Source organism: Urocampus carinirostris, chromosome 16, assembly GCF_059441175.1.
Source record: "Urocampus carinirostris isolate Australia breed hairy pipefish chromosome 16, RoL_Ucar_1.0, whole genome shotgun sequence".
Classification (NCBI taxonomy): domain Eukaryota; kingdom Metazoa; phylum Chordata; class Actinopteri; order Syngnathiformes; family Syngnathidae; genus Urocampus; species Urocampus carinirostris.
Window position 1 is genome coordinate 14,271,334 of NC_142364.1, and position 19,720 is coordinate 14,291,053.

A 19,720-nucleotide genomic window follows, 5' to 3' on the forward strand; every position below is an offset into this window, starting at 1 on the left:
TTTTTCTCTTTTCTCTTTGCGATTTTTTTATTTTCTTTTTCTTTATTTTGTATTTCTTTTTTTTCTTATTGTTTGGTCATTTTGAGTCTCCATATGTTGTCTTCTTCCATTCTGTTTTTAGCACTCGTTTTCGGTGGCACGGTAGAATACAGCGACATATAGTGGGAAAATATTTCTGCATGATTTACTTACAACCTCTGAAAAATAACTTTCATAATAAGGCTGGGGCCCCAAACTGTCATCCCGCTGCTGCAATTGGCCCCCAATAAATACTAACAGAATCAAAATCCATCTGCTTTCGTGTACAAACAGCTCTGGAGCTGCTTGCAATCATACTCCCTAGTGGCTCCCTGGTGCTTTATCAACAAACCATGCCCCCGACAACCTCGCCCAAGTAGAATGCCCGGCAATGCGAAGCCTGGCAACGCCGATTCATTATGTTTGTTTATACGATTATAACATATAATAACGTAGTTTGAAAGTGATGTAGTGAATAAGTAAACCGAATGATTCCTTGTAATTATTGCCCATTCCCATCCAAGCGTTTTGCAGTGTTGAGGGTACTTTTTACCCCAAGGTTTTCATTTGATTGGTTCATTTGACTGGCAGAGCAAAAAATAAATATATATATAGACCTTTGACTTAAAAATGAAGTCTACGTGAGAAAAAACTACTGGAACACTTGACTTGCTTGTTAGCTTGCTAATAATATCACTACCGGTAATTGTTTGGTTTGGGGCTGATGTGTGCACGAAATCCAAATCCTTGGTCCGCCTCTGCCATGAGGCAAGAGGATTGCGTGCCTCACTCTGCAACTGCAGAAGCTCAGCTTGTTACATACTCATGGTGTTAAAAACGTTCATAAATTAGTGTGAAAATCCACCATTTTGGAAATTAAAATCCGTCCATCCCTTATCTGCACCGAGTATCCTCACACTTACCTGGAGGGGTGTACACAAGCACGGGGAGAACATGCAAACTCCACACAGAAAGGTTTGATCCCATGGCCTAAAAACTCTGCCGCGGATGTGCTAACCACTCAACCACCATGCTGCAAAAATAAAATCCAACAATTGTAAAGGTAAATGAATAAATATAACCATTTAGTATCTTTTCAATTTTATATTTCCATGATAACCGCTTCACTTATATCCCGATTGTACGTCAGTGCTTTGTGTTTTTAATGAGTCTACCGTACTTCTTATAAAACAGATGAAGCAAAGACCCCCACTCAATTATCTTCATTTGAATGCATCGCGGTGCCTGGTTTCAATGCAGTTTTACATGCAAATGTGTTAAACTGTACCTTTTTTACTAGTTTTCATTTTACGCAAGCTTTGAGTCGGATACTCCCTGTAATGCAGTTAACTAAGAAGGAGGATGGGGAAGCAGGAGCAGGAATCGAGTCGCCTGATTGGCTTGAAACCAGGATGCCAAGAGCTTTTAATTTGATTTTTGTTGAAATATTATGCGGTTGGGTTCTTGGTGCAGACTATACCTTCTGGGCTGTCTTTATCATTTTTTAAAACAGATGGGTTTGTATTCAAAAATCTATGAGCAAAATGGGAAAAAAAAATAAAATAAAAAACTGTGAACTGCCTAGGAGGTGTTCCAGTCATTAGGGAAATAATAGGATCATTTTTAACTGTTCTTACATTGCCCCAAAGTGAAGACAAAAGTTTGGATGCAATTTTTCGAATATGTTTGGGTTTGAAATAAATTATTCCAGACCTAGAAAAACCTTGTGATGGAATGTAGGGATTTGAGACAAAATTATGTTAGAGTTTAAGGTTGAATTTTAGTGGTAGGGTTGAAAGATTGTGTCATGGTTAACAATTCTGGTTCAAACAAAAGACAAACATTTCAAATTAAGTTTTTTTTGGCAAGGATTTCAAAGTAAGTTTTGAAACCAAAAAGGGTTTGGTTTCCAAAAAAGAGCCTTAATTTAGGTAACCAATTTTGTATCATGGTTGCCATGGCGCTCATTTGGTCCCCGTCGTGTTGCGTCAGGTTCTGTCACAGTTGCCACGGCGCCCAATTGGCCCCGCCCACTGACACCAGCTGAAACGCGTTGACAGATTGCTGCCGGACTACTTAAACTCGGTCTTGCGAGTTGCCTAGTGTCAGAAACTTCTGCTAGACTCTGTGTGATATGCCTTGTCCTGTGAATTCGCCTGTGTTTGATCCTGTTTGATTTTGACCACTCGTTAAGTTTGATTTCAATCTACTTCCACAACCATCTATCCCCGGATCGAGTGTGCGTGCATTCTTCCTCTCCCCAATAAATTGTGAGTAATGTTACGCGATTGGGTTCTCATTCCTGTTTCCTGTCCTGGTTCATGACATTTTGACGGAAAAAAATATTAAATTAAGGCAAGAGTTGATTCACGTTTAAAGAAAGTTTGAAGTTTCAGAGTTTAGATTTTCTAGTCAGATTTTGGTTGTAGGGTTGAACAATTTTTAATAGTTAACAAGTATGTGTCATGATTACCTAAGTGGAGCCACCTGGGGTAATCATCTGACGCGCTGGAATGCGCTTCCTGATTGGTTCATGTTCCCTTTTTAAGCACGCTACGCCGAGACCTCTTCGTCTGAGAATTACTTCTGTACCCCGTATGACTCTCCCGATTACCTGTGCCTTCTTGTTTACCTGATTCTGCCTGCCTGCCTCCGATCCGACCTGCTTCCGTCCCACGCTACGATCTTCTCTCCAGTCCCGGTTAACACGACCTGCTTCCGTCCCACGCTACGATTGGCTACGTGTTCCGAAGTTGTCTTCACGGCTTTGCTGCTGACGTCCGACGGTCACCGCGTCTCCCGCTAACCCTGTACGCTTCCCCAAATAAAAGAATTGTACGAACGCTCTGGGGTCTCCTGCTCTGTTCTGGTCCCCCTGACAGTATGGTTAGAAAAAAAGACAGATATTTCAAATTAAGTTTTTTTTTAACAGTTTAAAAGTAAGATTTGGTTCAAACCAAAAAGGGTTTGGTTTCCAAAAGAAAACTTACGAATTTTGAGAAAAAAGATCGGATTAAGGTATGAGTGTCAGGACCAAAACGGAGATAGGACCCACTTGCGTTACGTTTCAGTTTTATTGGGAAGAAAGGAAAGGATTGCTCCCACGATCCGGTGATCGCTGGTCGCGGGAAGCAGGTCGCTCTGAACGCGGAAGTGGGACTTCCGTGGCGAGCGCTGGCGGTGTCAGGAACGGAGAAAAACGGGTCAGGAGAGCAAAAAAACGTGGTCTGGATCAGAAACGAGTCGAAAGCCAGGAGAGGAGAGTAGACTTGGTCAGGATCAAAAAACAGGTCAAAGCTGGGGAACAGACGGGAGCAAAAACAGGTGGGAGTCAGGGTCGAAAAAAACTTGCCTGGAGTCATCTGAGGTTCCCCTAAAATCATAAAAAAAGAAGAGTGTAGTTCAGCATGTATAAAAAAAAGGCACATACTTGCACACGTATCATAAAAGAACCAAGACTGCAATCGCGACTTCAAGCCATTAGATGTTTTAAACTCCGCACACCTCCTTCAAATAATCCAAACGAGTTTTTTTTTACCCCAACTTCAATCGAGCACCGCCGGAGTCAATTCCAGCTCTGTAGGTGGCACAGCAATAAAGGTACGGTACGTATTCGATATACAATAAACGTCCGCTTGTATCGGCTTGAGCCGAGCCGCAGTTAAAAAGCCATGAAGCCCGAAGAACGGCGGAGGAATTGACGGCGAACCGATGCTCGCTCTCTCGTTTTTTCCCCCTTTTCGCCCGAGTGCAGACAGCCTCAATAAATCAAGGCAATCAAGGAGCGGCGGGTACAAAACTTTGCCATAAATCCCCCCCCCCTTCCTCGGATCATAAATGTACACCTTCCTAGTGCTGCCTTTGTTTGCCCAACATAATTGTGTTATTTCGTTCTTTTTTTCCATTCTTCTGATCCATGCACTATTCAAACACATCAATGATTTCTGCAAACGCTCATAGCGCTTTAGGGGGAGCTTACATAGCTTTTATTTACTGGTGTCATTTTGTGTCAGTGAGTGGGTTGCTAATGAAGGTCACAGCAAAACAATTACAACCTTGTGATATAAATGATTCAAATCGACCGTTATCATTGTTAATTCATAATTAGATACAGTGAGAAAATTATATGACGCCACGTATCGTGCCAAGCAAACTATGGCCGCTGTTGGAATTATTACTTTATCAATACACACTTACATTTGGAGGAAGTAAGATGAAGCGTACCATCCAAGGAACACCATCCCTACTGTGAAACCTGGGGGTGATAGCATCATGCTTTGAGGGTGTTTTTCTGCAAATGGGACAGGATGACTGCACTGCGTTAAAGAGAGGATGACTGGGGCCGTGTATTGTAAGATTTGGGGGAACAACCTCCTTCCCTCAGTCAGAGCATTGAAGATGGGTCGTGGCTGGGTCTGCCAACACAACAACGACCCAGGAAAACCAAGGAATGGCTCCGTAAGAGGCATACCATGGTTCAAGCATGGCCAAGCCAGTCTCCAGACCTGAACCCAATTGAAAATCTTTAGAGGGAGTTCAAACTCCGTGTTTCTCAGCGACAGCCCAGAAACCTGCCTGATCTAGAGAAGATCTGTGTGCAGGAGTGGGCCAAGATCCCTCCTGCAGTGTGTGCAAACCTGGTGAAAGACTACGGGAAACATTTGACCACTGTAATAGCAAACAGAGGCACCAAATATTAACATTCATTTTATCAGGAGTTCAAATACTTATTTGCAGCTATATCACATAAATAAATTGTTTCAAAAATCATGCATTGTGATGTCTCTATTTTTCTTTTTAGTTTATCTCTCAAAGTAGATATGCACCTACGCTGAAAATTTCAGACCCTTCCATGATTTCTAAGTGGAAAAAATAGCAATATATATATATATATATAAAATTTAATTCTTATAATTGATAATAGTGGCTTGCCTATCGATTTCCATGTTTTATTAATAAATAAAAAGGATCTTATTTTCCATTAGTACTACTCCTATCTAATGCTGCTTACTATGTTTTAAAACGATACGTAAGTGTATAGCTAGTTCATTAAACACAGATGTATTGATTCAATTTAGAGCAGGATTATAAGAATGAAGTCTCAGTGGTTTATGGATTTTAGAAGGTATTATTGGGATTAAAGACAAATTGGACCACACACGAAGGGTAAAAGTACATAGTTTACAAACACAAATATGACGCAAAATATCTTTAAGATATAAAAGCTATGATTGTAAAGAAATAATCGGGGTTTGGCTACGAAATGTGCTTAGCAATGGAGACGATGCGATGACAAGACAAAATGGCCGCCAAGCAGGGAAACTCAACAACAACAATTATAGGTGAGCAAAGAAATTGCCCTGAAATTCATCCCAGCGGTTTAAAAAGATGCCTCAAAACAACTAGGGTATTAATATTTCTGCCATACTGACTTATGTTTTTGGGAAAAATGCGCAAAAAAATGAGTTCAGGATGAGAGCAGGGAACTCTATTCAGTAGAAGGAGAGAAGACAAAATGGCTACTGTGGAGGAAGCTGATAAACAATAACAAAGATAGCATACAATTTCCTTATTCATGTTGTAACTTATATTTGTGCTTTGCTAGCTCTTCTATCTAGAACCCCAATCTTTCTTTGATATAAAACCGGGAAAAAATGGACATTTTCTTGTTGTATTAACATGTTTAGCTAACAAACTAACCAACTTGAAAGCAACAATACTCAACTCTATGAGTTTTGGAAAGATTTAATTTGGAAATATGTTATTTTTTTAAACTGGTAATTTTGGTCGGTGTGAGTGTTGTTTTGAGAAATTTTACAAATATTTTTACGAAGCAATTTTTGTGAATAGCCATCGAATTTACCACCTAGTCAAATTAGGTATGAAAATGTTTAGTAGGTAAGAGCAGGTGCCAGGCACTGGTATCGATGCCATTACTAGCCTCTTTCAAGGTATCTGTACTTGTCATGATAGTCTATCGATATCAAAATGGTGGGTTTAATTCTCTTGAATTGCAATAATAATTAATGGAGGAAATATGTTTGGATTTTAAGGTACAGTGGAACCTCGGTTCTCGACCACAATCCGTTCCAGAGGCCTGTTCGAAAACCGATTTGTTTGATCACCGAAATCGATTTTCCCATTAAAAATAATGTGAATCGTTTTAATCCGTTCCAACACCCTGAATGTTTACCTTGAATGTTCAACGTAAACTTAAAGCTAACCCAGGCTCATCGTACGTTTGCGTTATCGTAATCTTCCATACGAAAGATTACGCTAACATGAACGTGTAAAAATAAAAAAATCTGGTTGTTTACAAGTCATTTAGCACCCGGGTCAACAAGTGGAGAGCGGTTCATTGGAAAGGGGGCTCCGTTCCAACACACTGAATGTTTACCTTGAACGTTTAACGTAAACATAAAGCTAACCCAGGCTAATCGTACGTTCGCGTTATCATAATCTTCCGTACGAAAGATTACGCTAACATGAATGTGTAAAAATAAAAAAAAAGGGTAAAGAAAATAATTATGAATAGGATTTCTTACCTTTGTGGTGGTCAGCAGAAGGCGCAGGCAAGATCAGACACCCGCACACCTCCTTCATATTTTGCTATTATTTCTTTCTTAAATAGAATAGAATAGAATATACCTTTATTGTCATTGTTACAAAATGGGTTAACATATTGTGACAACGAAATTGGGCATGACACTCCGGTTTTACACATTCACAGTGAGGTATGAGCCAAGAAGATAAAGGAACAGAGAATATTCCTTTAACAATGCAATAGTTGTACGCACTACTTTTCTTTTTTCACCTGTAGCAACTTTGCTGCTTACACTGACTTTCTTCGGAGGCATAATAAGGGGCTAAACACCCGTGCGCCGCTCAGCATCGCACCCTAGCGTACGCACTCACGCATTACCGGCGTTCGAACTCCGATTTTTTGATCGACCAGCGAAGCAAGAATTTCTCAAAATTTTTGGTCAGACTCCGATTTGTTCGAACTGAGAGGCGTTCGAAAACTAAAGTTCCACTGTATTTTTTTTTTGCATTTTTTCTCTTTGTATTCTAGCAGCAGGGCGGAATTGTACGTACTAATGGTATCGGTACATGGTATTGTTTTGGATGACTAATCTTTTGGTTTCTATATTGTTCCGAATAAATATGGTAATTAAATCAAATGTTTTTAGTCTGCCTTTGCAGAAACGAAGCACAGTAATACATGAAATACTAATTGTATTAATATTTATCATAATATCATGTGAAAACTGTGTTCTTTTGACAAAAGAAATCCCCAAATGATGAAGTTAAATAAGAAGATAACACTGACTAAATATACCCGTTGAACATATTTTTTATTTCCATGATGTCAGGTGAGGCACAGCCTCACTTTGCCTCCACTGACTGCATGTCACTTCTCTTTTGAATGAAAAAAATGGTGCTGTGAGTATGTGGTGAGCATAATCTCCTCACATTTGTCAGGTCATGAGTTAGAATCCAGACTCTTGTCCTTGGGTTTGACCAAAAATTCAATTAGAAATTAAGTTGGAATATTTGTTTTTATTTTAAGTATTATAAGGTCAAAACTAATATTTCAAATAATTCAAATGTGGCTTGCATTAACTACTATTATTTTTATTATTATTTCAAAATAAGTTGATACATTTACATTTCAGATAAAAACATGTTCAGTGTGCTGCGTCGTTTGAGCTGTCCTTATATACAGGGTTCGTATGGGTGCTTAAAATCCTTGAAGATGTGAATTTTAATGTTGTTTTTACAGTCTGAAAATTGCTTACATCTTGGGTAAAGTGTTTAAAAATGCTTGAAATTGTTGCCATTGCCACGTTTCTTGGAGTATGACTTTATAGATTACGCAATAAATGAAGATCATTTAAAATAAAGCATGTGAAAATGACTAGCCTGCTCTGGTGACTTATGATGATGGTGTTGTCATGTAAAGCGTTACCTCCCCCTACTGGTCACACCCAAAAGGACAGCTCTATTTAGAAAATGGACCTACTCTTTCGGCTCCGAAACGGTTCCTCAGATTTTTTAAATAATACATTATCAATAATAATAAAACATTATATACCAAAGTATTTAGCAATTATTAATTTCATATGTTTTGCAGCGGATCCCTATAAAACACATGAAATGTTAATTAAAATATTCACAAATCCACCCCAAAAATTGTAAAGCACAATACAATTTTAGGTTTTTACACACTGAACAGATTTAAAGTTCTTGGACATTTATGCGATCATGTGTCCCTTCCGTTTATTTATTTTAATTTTGCACTGTCCTTATACTTCCCTTATTTTTGTGAGTAATTTTAAGATTTACTACTGGTATTTTGGTATCAGTATCAATGACCTTCTTAAATTCATACTCTTATGTGAGTCTGAAAAACTTCCCTCAACAAAGCAGTGACGTACAGTCAGGGGAAGAAGTATAAAATAAAAGTATGTATAAAATGGTAATATTTACTCAGTGCTAACATTATTTCTTATTTAACATCTCCATTTTTGGATTTTCCTTTTTCAAAATCGCAGAGTTTCCACATTATAATATGAAAATTACCAATGCAACTTGTATGTAACATATTACTGTGCTGAGGGTCTGCAGATGCGGAGTGAGGCAAGCAGTTCTCTTGCCTCATGGTAGAGGGCAACAGTGAGACCAAATATTTGTATTTGGAGCACACCTCAGCCTCAAAAAATAGAATTAATGAAAGTATTAGAAGGTCAAGCAATCTTGTATTTTTTTTTTATTATTGCATGGACGTTTTTCTAACAATAATAATAATAATAATAAAGGAGTATTCATTGATCCACGTATAACTGTGCGGAGCTCTAGCAAATTCAGGGTGAGGCATTTAATTGTTTTGCCTCATGGCAGATGGCAATAGTGAGATGGAAGTTTTTTGGGGGGGGGCGGCAGTGGTTTAGGAGGTGGAGCGCTCGTCTTGGGATCAAGAGATCGCAGTTCGAATCCCGGCTCCTCCGTGTTACATGTCGAAGTGTCCTTGGGTAAGACACTGAACCCCTAATACCCCCAATATGCAGGTTAGCGCCTTACAAGGCTGCACGGCCGCTATTGGGAAATGTGAAGCACACTGTAAAGCGCTTTGGGAAGTCTTGACTTGAAAAGCGCTATATAAATGCAGATCATTTCATTTCATTTGGTGCTCATCTCAGCCCCAAACAAGAGAATTTGTGATAGCATTAGCGAGCTAACAAGTCAAGCCTTCCAGTATTTTCTTTTATTGCATGGACTTTCTATCATAATGGAGAATGTACCTATCTATTAACACTTTAATTCAAAAGAAGCAGTTTTCTGCAGAGTTAGACATGTAATTATCGTGCCTCATGCTAGAGGGCGATATGAGACCAATATTTCTGATTTGGGACACATCTCAGCTGCAAACAATTTGTGATAGTATTAGCAAGGTAATAGAACGTAAAGACATCCAGTATTTTTTTCTTATGTTGCCTGGAAAAATGTTTTTGTTCTAATCTAGTTTATAAATTCTTTTTCTTGTTCTGACAGTCAAATGATGAATAAGATGTATTTATTTGTAAATCTGACTGTGCCACAGCAGACCTGAACCTCAAGGCACATTACTGGAAAACAGCTATTGTTTCAAAGCCTTTGGAGCTTCTCGCGTTCTACCAGCAGATGGAGGAATGTTCCTGGTCTACCATGGCCACCCTGCCGCCTCCCACTCCCGAACCCCCCCGACCATCGGCCCTCCTCCGAGTTTCTGCATGGACCTTCACAGAACAGGAACACATGTTGAGTCTGAAGAGAGCAGCGGCTGGGATGAGTCAGGCTGCGGGGCTTCTCTTTCTGTGTTTTCATCTCTCCCTTCAAAGTCTTTGGTAGATGTAGAAAGCCGTGGTGATTGAAGCCGAAATGGAAGCCCATCGACTCGTTGTGTGGTTTCATCTCCTGGCCCTTCTCTGTCCTCGGGCGGGCGCCTCCATGGACTCCTGCTACGATGAAGGCACCTGGGCCCTCAGCCGCTGCATGCCCAAGTTCGAGAACGTGGCCTTCAATCGGAGCGTGGTGGTGTCCAACCAGTGCGGGTCGGAACCCGAAGACTATTGCATGCAGATGGGTTCGGCGGCGCGTTCCTGCCACCGCTGCGACGCTTCAGTATCGAACTTCAGCCACAGCGCCGCCCTGCTGACAGATTTCCACAGGAACGACGAGCCCACCTGGTGGCAGAGTCAGTCCATGTACTTTGGCATCCAGTACCCCAATTCCGTCAACCTTACTCTTCATCTAGGTGAGTCTCGCAATTTAAACTGTTTTGCTAACTGAACCAGCTGCACTAACTTAAAACCTCTGTGGTGATGATGCTGATCTTTTATGAAGTTCTGAAACTAATATCAATGCTAATACCCAGTTGCTAGTGCATAGTTTTGGCAGGAACAGAGGGGCTGTGTCCCCACCAATATGAAGCAATCGATGTGTTGTCCCCACCAATATTATATGGTCACTTGGAAAAATACCGACGCCAAGACCAAATCTACCTCCTTGTCCAGTTGGTAATAGGTTTTATTAAAAAGGGCATTTTTCTTAGTATACCATCCATCCATTCATTATCTGCAGCGCTTATCCTCAGTAGGGTTGCGGGGGTCCCGGAGTCCATCCCAGCTATCTTCAGGCAGTAGGCAGGGGACACCCTGAACTGGTTGCCATCCAGTCACAGAGCACACAAAGACAGACTTTTCAAGGTTTCTTCATTTTCCTCATGTTGAGGTTTCTGAGTTCTTCCTTGCCATCATGTAGGTTTTAGATCAGGGGATGGTGTCATAATAGTCTGTAGTTTGCAACAATCTGTGATCTGTGCAGCCCTTTGAGACTTCCTGTGATTAAGGGCAATAAACATGACTTGACTTGACTGGACTTCTCACTCAGTCATTCACACCTAGGAACAATTTTGGACATGCATGTTTTTGGAATGTGGGAGTGCCTGGAGGAACATGCAAACTCCACACAGGAAGGTTCGATCTCATGATCTTATTTGCAGCTATATCACATAAATAAATCGTCGTGCATTGGGATTTCTGTATTTTTCTTTTTAGTTTATCTCTCTCACAGTCGACATGTATCTACGCTAACCACTGTGCTGCCATGCTGCCCTCCTTAGTATACATTATTTACCGATATTTTAACTAGTTTGTAATAAAATTATATTATAATCTTAAAAATTAGGAAATTATCAAACATGAAAGACGTGAGATGTCTTTTTTAATTTTAAGAATTACTTTTGCAATCATCTAAATAATAATTACATAAAACGAACAAAAGTATCTAATACACACCATCAAATGATTTATTTTATTGTATTTAAACTGTGACTTACTTTAAAACTTGTGTATCTAGTAAAATATCACAAAATCATTACAAAGATAACCTACATTTTTTATTGTATTATCATTATTATTTGCTTATGTTTATTTTTATTTTTTACATTTCCAAAAAAAGACTTGACATAGTTGGTTAAAAAGAAAAATAACACAAAAACAAAAGCAAATTTACAAGGTAAGATGTTTTGGTTGTTGTTTTTTATTTTCCATAAAAATAATTGGCTCATTGTCATAAATGTTTGCACTTCTTTGTTTGATTATTGTCTTCATTTTAATATATTTTTAACTTTTTCTTCAAATAAAATTATAAAAAAACATGTAAATGTGATAGCGCATGTGGGGCACAGTTCATGTCTTGGGAACCTCCTGCGTGGGTTCAAATCCAGCTCCAGACTTCCTGTGCGGAGTTTGTATGTTCTCCCCGTGCTTGCGTGGGTTTCCTCCAGGCACTCCGGTTTCCTCCCACATTCCAAAGACATGCGTTTCAGGTGAATTGGCCGGTCCAAATTGTCCCTAGGTGTGAATGAGCGAGTGAGTTGTCTGTCCCCGTGTGCCCTGCGATTGGCTGGCAACCAGTTCAGGGTGTCCCCTGCCCACTGCCCGATGATTGCTGGGATGGGCTCCAGCACCCCCGCGACCCTACCGAGGATAAGCGGTGTAGCTAATGAGATGAGATGAGATGTAAATGTGAGCAAAATAATCAAAGAGAGAAAGTATTTTTTGAAATAGTAATAATTAAACTATAATTGAGGAAATGTGTATGCCATATTTGATGTATTTTTGGTCATTTGTATGTGTTTTTTTCTCATTTTACTAGGGAAACTCATTAACAAATGTAAAGACATTATATAATCAAGAACACATGTTATTTTAGTATACAGTAGTTGTATTTTTTCAACAAAAAATCTTAAGTAATGCAATAAAACTCGTAAATTGGGTAAAGTACCTCAAATTGAAGATTATTTTTTCTCATAAAAAATAATTAATACATTGCAACAAAAAATTAATGGGGAAATTTAGCGTATTTAAATATATTTTGCTTATTTTCAGACTTCAAATTGCAAGATTTAATCCAGCCAGGCATACTATTCCGAGTCAAAAGAAAGAAATGATTTTCTGGGTAATTTCCATGAAAAGTTACGATTTTTTAAAATAAATGCTGACCACATACTCTCTACGGCTGCTAGAGGGCAGTGTTGAGTGTATTTAGCATGATGAGTTGGTTCAGGTTTAAAACTGCATTCACTCAACGGTGACTATGCTAAACATGAAAAACATGTTTTTCTTATTGTGTGTGAATACATGTGTGTTTTTTTGGTTAATATAACTTGTCTCTGTACAATATTTAGGGTAGGTTACAAATCTAGGCTGACTGATAAAGCATAATACTGGTAAAGAGAGCTAAATATTTAGAGTTGATTTTATCCGATCTCAACACAGAAAGTCTGACTCCCTGCCATAGACACTTTGACTGCAATTTTTTGCACCAGCAGGGGGAGCTACCTTTGAGATAGAACTTTCCAAAGTCCATCAACTTTTTGTACGCTTTTCAAAATAGAAGCCTTTAAAAACCTCTGCTGCTCTTCATTTACCATTACCAGGAATAGAATAAGAATGATACCGGAACGATAATAATAACAATCGCATGCAGATGGCGCAAAGTGGATCGGGGGATTGGATTTCACGGCTAAAGCGCGTTAACTCCTACGCTCGGTCTCTTCGGCCGTTTTCGCGCATCGCTTGTCCCCTCTTTCGGCTGGCATTGAAGCGCTTAATGCAGAACATCTGCGCCAAACATTTTGGGCGGCGGATCACGGCCGTCCCCGCAAAAAGACTTTGACACGGACACGGCTTTGAGTCGGAATTTGCGAGCGTGAACCCTCTCGCAGATCCCCCGAGGCCCCGTCTCGGAGTTTTGTCGGGGAGGATTTCGAGTCAATAAGGAGGGCACAGAGTTTTTATTTTGACATGGCCGAATAGCGAGTGAGAAATATGGGACGACTTTTGCTTTTTGTGTGTGTCAGCTCGCATCCCGGGGACCTCCGCCAAGGCTTGAACACGGTCGCTTTTGCAATATTCATGCGCTCGTGTCTGTGATCAAGTTCACAAAAAGATCGAAACGTCGACGTGATTCGAGCTGACAAAAATGAAGTGTGCGAACGAGTAAAATCGCAGCGTTATTGATGCAAAGGCGGACGCAGACTGAAAAGGGGCGGGGCGACTGTTTAGCCAATCAGAATGCAGAATACAATGCAAAATGAAAATCTACTAATTATGAATATTAGTAGGGCAAATATCGAAGGGGCAGGAGGAGAGGAAGACCTGAAAAATAATTGGGCCGACAACATTGAGGAATGGGCTGGTTATTTTTGTGTATGTCGGCTCGCATCTGTCAAATATAGTCATTATTAAGACTCTTTGGTGGCTGTATTTACACAGATAAAATACATATATTGTTAAAAACTACATCGTGATAGCAGCTGCAAGGTAGTCACGAGGCTCTCATGTTGGTTGAAAAAAGGAAAGAGGAAGCCCAAACGGTGGGCGTGGTTTATTATACGTCAGTGAAAACAGTACACACATGAGCATGACTTCACAATAAAAGAATATAAGATTGATAAACGTACAAGAGATATAATTAGACTGATTATTGAAACGTTGTTTTATGTGTGTGTGTGTGAGAAAGATTGTTTTTGTATTTAGGAATATAAAAACAAGTTATTTTCATTAGACTGAATTCTGAGAGATTTACATCCAAAACGGCCAACTTGTCAGCATCCTGGGGACCTCCGCCAAGACTTCTGTTTTTGTTCCATTCAGTTCATCCTTCCTGCCTTCCCTTCTTCCCATATCTTTCATTCATTCCTTTCTTTTTTTCTTTTTTTCTGCTTCTCTGCCATCTTTTCTTTCTTTTTTTTTACTTCTTTCCCTCTTTCATTCATTCTTTTCTCCCGTCCTGTTATTCTGCCTTTTTTTGCTTCTCTTCCATCTTTTCTTTCTTTTTTCTTACTTCTTTCCTTCTTTCATTCATTATTTTCTCCCGTTTTGTTATTCTGCCTTCATGTCCGTCTGACATCGATCTGGTCGGTCTCTGGCTTCCCGTCTTTCCACGCCAGACCGGCTGCCTAACGTGCATGACTCCCCTTTTCCCGTAAAATAAAGGCTTGTGTGAGAACGTCACGCGATTGGGTCCTGAGCCTGTTCTGGTTCCTGACAGAGACATGGTTAACAAAAAACCTCAAATAGACCATAAAATGAAAAAAAAAAGCTGTCCTGAGTTGCGTCCTCATTGGTGCCTCGACGAATCAGTTAAGGGATTCGTGAAAAGTGAACAGTACAATTATCACGGTTTACTTATCAAAGTACTGATCGCAGATTTCCATTGTGCATAGTGTTATAAAACCGCTTGACAAACCTACATTATGTATGTGCAATATCTTTCAACTTCGAGTTTCTTTAAATGGAATTCAACCAAACCCTCTGGACTGACAAAAGCACCAAAAAGGAAAGAAAAAATGTGGACTTGTCGACCCGCTAAACTTGCTCCCGGGCCGCATGCGGCTCTTTGGCGTTCCCTAGTGGCTTCCTGGTGCTTTTTTAAAAATGTTTGATAATGGAAACATTTTTGGCTTTTGTCATATTGTAGAGTCTCAACGTTTTCCAATGAATTTAGATAGATGCTGAATATCATCTTGTTATAATGCATCCAGTCATATATAATAAACTGATTATCTATCTATCTATCTATATCTATCTATCTATCTATCTTTATATTTATATTTATATTTATATTTATATTTTTATTTTTATTTTTATTTTTATTTTTATTTTTATTTTTATTTATATTTATATTTATATTTATATTTATATTTATATTTATATTTATATTTTTATTTTTATTTTTATTTTTATTTTTATTTTTATTTTTATTTTTATTTATATTTTTATTTTTATTTTTATTTATATTTATATTTATATTTATATTTATATTTCTATTTCTATTTCTATTTCTATTTCTATTTCTATTTCTATTTTTATTTTTATTTTTATTTTTATTTCTATTTCTATTTCTATTTCTATTTCTATTTCTATTTTTATTTTTATTTCTATTTTTATTTTTATTTTTATTTTTATTTTTATTTTTATTTTTATTTTTATTTTTATTTTTATTTTTATTTTTATTTATATTTATATTTATATTTATATTTATATTTATATTTATATTTTTATTTTTATTTATATTTATATTTATATTTATATTTATATTTATATTTATATTTATATTTATATTTTTATTTTTATTTTTATTTTTATTTTTATTTTTATTTTTATTTTTATTTTTATTTTTATTTATATTTATATTTATATTTATATTTATATTTATATCTATATTTATATTTATATTTATTTTTATTTTTATTTTTATTTTTATTTTTATTTTTATTTTTATTTTTATTTTTATTTTTATTTTTATTCTTATTTTTATTCTTATTCTTATTCTTATTCTTATTCTTATTCTTATTCTTATTCTTATTCTTATTCTTATTCTTATTCTTATTCTTATTCTTATTCTTATTCTTATTCTTATTCTTTTATTTTTATTTATATATATTTCTTTGGGTTGCAGACCGGATAGGCAAAAGTATCATGGGAAGTAAAGTGGACTGTGTCCTAAATACAGGTGTGTTGAATGTGCGCTTTATAATCAAGTGGACCTGATCACAGTAAAATACAGTAAATGAAAGATCATGCATTTTTGCATATTTAAATACATGAATAAATGATAGGTCATGTATTTTTTCTTATTAAAATCCTTATGTCGTTTTTTTACCACAACGAGGAGCTAAAAAATACACACTGTCCCTTCATGTGTTTGTCACCTCCCGTCTCGATTTCTGTAATGCACTACTCTCTGGTCTCCCGAAGTCCAAAACAAAGAGGACAAAATGATGTAGCGAGGCTTTAACTAAGACAGGAAAATTGGATCACATTACCCCGATTTTAGTTAACCTGAAAATGCTGGTCTACTAGTGATCTCAAGAGCCAAGAAGAAATCCGCAGGTTGGAGAGCGTTCTCCTTTCGGGCCTCGGTGTTGTGGAATGCTCTGCCCTCTGAAATTTGATCTGCAACCTCAGTGGAACTGTTTAAATCTAGGCTTAAAACACACTTCTATTCTATAGCTTATGAATGACCTACATTTCAAGTTGACAATATCTAAGTATTGCTTGTTAATGCTACAGCCATTGTAAACTGGTCATCCTTTTTCGTCATTTTATTATTATATTATAGTTTAATATTTTACATTTTATTTTTGATTTCATTATTTGTTAATGCAACATCCATTGCAGCCTGGTCATCTTGGAAGGGAGATTACCTCATGTGCGGGCCCTTCTCAAGGTTTCTTCATTTTCCTCATGTTGAGGTTTTTGAGTTTTCCCTTGCCCTCATGTAGGTTTTAGATCAGGGGATGGTGTTATAATGGTCTGTGGTTTGTAATATTTGTGGTCTGTACAGCACTTTGAGACTCCTTGTGATAAAGGGCTATACAAATAAATATGACTTGACTATATCATAAAAATCAGATGAACACTAGGAAGCGATACACAATGAATGCATTCGATTATCGTTTTCCTCTGTGGGAAAAAAACATTGATTAGAAAGATTAAAATGTAATACTGATAATAGATCATAGTTGTTTGACTCTGGGTTTATATTTCATGATTGATTGTTTTTCTTTTCATTATCGTTTCTTGCAAATTCTCAGAGGACTCGGCGTTTCGTAGGGGAGGATTTCAAGTCAACATGGAGGACAGAGTTTTATTTTGAAACAACCAAATAGCGAGTGAAAGATGTCGGATGATTTTTTCTGGCCTTTCTAGTGTGTGTGTCAGCTGGCATCCCGCGGACCTCCGCCAAGGCTTGAACACGGTCGCTTTTGCAATATTCATGCGCTCGCGTCTGTGATCAAGGGCGCAAAGATCGAAATGTCGACCCGATTTGATCTGACACCAAAACTAGCGCGCAAGCATGTAAAATCGGAGTTCTCCTTGTTACGTTTTGAATCGTTGCCTCGGGTCGTGTAAACACGCAATCGGCGACGGATTGGAGCAAAACCTGCTTTTGAATCACCGGCTTCGCGTGAATTGGGTTAGTTTTGCAAGGGTTTATGATTGTTTGCTGCAGTGTCGGGTGAGGCCCGTGTCCGGTGAGGCACAGTGAGCTTCACAAATAAATGACTTAAAAAAATGACTAAAAAAAAAAAAATCATACAGCAAGAAAGAAAATAATCGATGTATTTTCTTGTCGTTGCTTGATAATACTATCACTAATTTTATTGTTTGGGGCTGAGGTTTGTGCCAAATCAGATTATTTGGCCTCACTATCGCCCTCTGCCTTGAGGCAAGAGAATTGCATGCCTCACTCTGCATCTGCAGACACTCAGCACAGTAATATGTTCCATACTGCTTCTTTTAAATTTAATAGTCAACAGTTTTCCATAATGAAAAAAAATATCCATCCATAATCTGCACCGCTTATCCTCAGTAGGGTCGCGGGGGTGCTGGAGCCCATCCCAGCTATCTTCGGGCAGTGGGCAGGGGACACCCTGAACTAGTTGCCAGCCAATCGCAGGGCACAACAGGGACATTCTAGTACTATCCTATTCTTTAGCTTATCATTATATAAAATGTAGGGTTAGCGATTGTATTTGGTGGTATCACACCCACTCTGGAGTAAAGTATCGATATCATTCTGAAAAAAGTATCGGCCCATTCTCTGTTTTATGAGTCATATTGTCTGTAGTGGTATTGTCGCCCAATCAGGAGTAAGTAAATTGGTTTTAAACATGTCATTACATAGTTTGAAAGAAGAAACGATAGCCCTGTCGGACATTGTGCAAAAGTATCAATGCTAGTGCTATCCTATTCCTTGCCTTATTATTGTATAAAATGTAGGGTTTAAGATTGTATTTAGTTGTATCGCACCTACTCTGGAGGAGAGTATCAATATAATTCTAGAAAAAATGGTATCAAACATATCTAAAAAAACATCAATTGAAAGAAAAGCCGATAGCCCTATCAGACATTGTCCACCACTAGCAATGCTAGTACTATCCTATCCCTTACCTTATTATTATATAAAATGTAGGGTTAGAGATTGTATTTAGTGGTATCACACCCACTCTGGAGTAAAGTATCGATATCATTCTGAAAAAAGTTGTATCAAACATATCTAAAATTATATATATTGAAAGAAAAGCCGATATCGTTATCCAGCATCGTCCAAAAGTATCAATAGTATCGGCCCAATCTCTGTGTTATGATTTATATTATCTGTAGTGATTTTGATGCCCAATCAGGAATACGTCAATTGGTTTTAAACATGACATTAAATAATTTGAAGAAAAAAAAAATACGATAGCCCACAAGTATCAATGTGAAATGATGAAATGATCGGCATTTATATAGCGCTTTTCAAGTCAATGACTTCCCAAAGCGCTTTACAGTGTGCCTCACATTTCCCAATAGCGGCCTTGTATTGCAGCCATGTAAGACGCTACCCTGCTTATTGGGGGTATTAGGGGTTCAGTGTCTTACCCAAGAACACTTCGACATGTAACACGGACGAGCCAGGATTCGAACTGGGATCCCTTGAACCCAAGACGAGCTACTGCCGCCCCTGCTAGAGATACCCTATTCCCTACCTTATTATATAAAATGTAGTGTAAGACATTGTGTATAGTGGTATCGCACCTACAAGAGTAGAGTATCGATATCATGCTGAAAAAAGTTGTATCAAACATGTGTAAAAAGACGCCATTTAAAAGAAAAGCCGTTATCATTATCAAGCATTGTCCAAAAATAAATACTTATCTTAATATTATTATCATTATGTAAAAAGTAGGGTTAGATGAATGAATGAATGAAAACTTTTATTTCGAACATAAAAATAAAAACAGGGCAAAAACAATGAGTCAACAACAGAATAATGTCACATAAGATGTTCGAAAAGGGGTAGTCAGAAGCAGATGCTTATTTTTCCTACCCCTTTATCTTCCCTATTAAATACATTTTAAAGGTAGCTCCTTTTGTGTCCAATACAACAAAATCTCATGGATGTACTTATTACATAGGTCAGATATCAATAATTATAATAGTTACAATAATCACATATTTTATACACTAATCTTCGCAATACCCATCCCTCAACGTCATGATGCGCATAATGTCACTGCGGCACCAGTGATAATAACAATAAAAATAAACACAATACTTATAATAACAGTTCTGATATAATAATAGCAACAATAACAACAAGTTGA

The 19,720-nt window shown here is 37.7% G+C and overlaps 1 protein-coding gene across 1 annotated transcript in view; it reads left to right on the forward strand.

The window, feature by feature from the left end:
* Positions 1–5,334: 5,334 nt before the first annotated feature.
* Positions 5,335–19,720, forward strand: part of lamc3 (laminin, gamma 3) — a 243,035-nt gene continuing 228,649 nt past the window's right edge. Inside the window, exons 1-2 of the mRNA XM_088356238.1 lie at positions 5,335–5,360; positions 9,623–10,312. Coding sequence (XP_088212364.1) covers positions 9,937–10,312 — 376 coding nt within the window. The 5' untranslated portion in view covers positions 5,335–5,360; positions 9,623–9,936. The remainder of the gene's footprint in view (positions 5,361–9,622; positions 10,313–19,720) is intronic.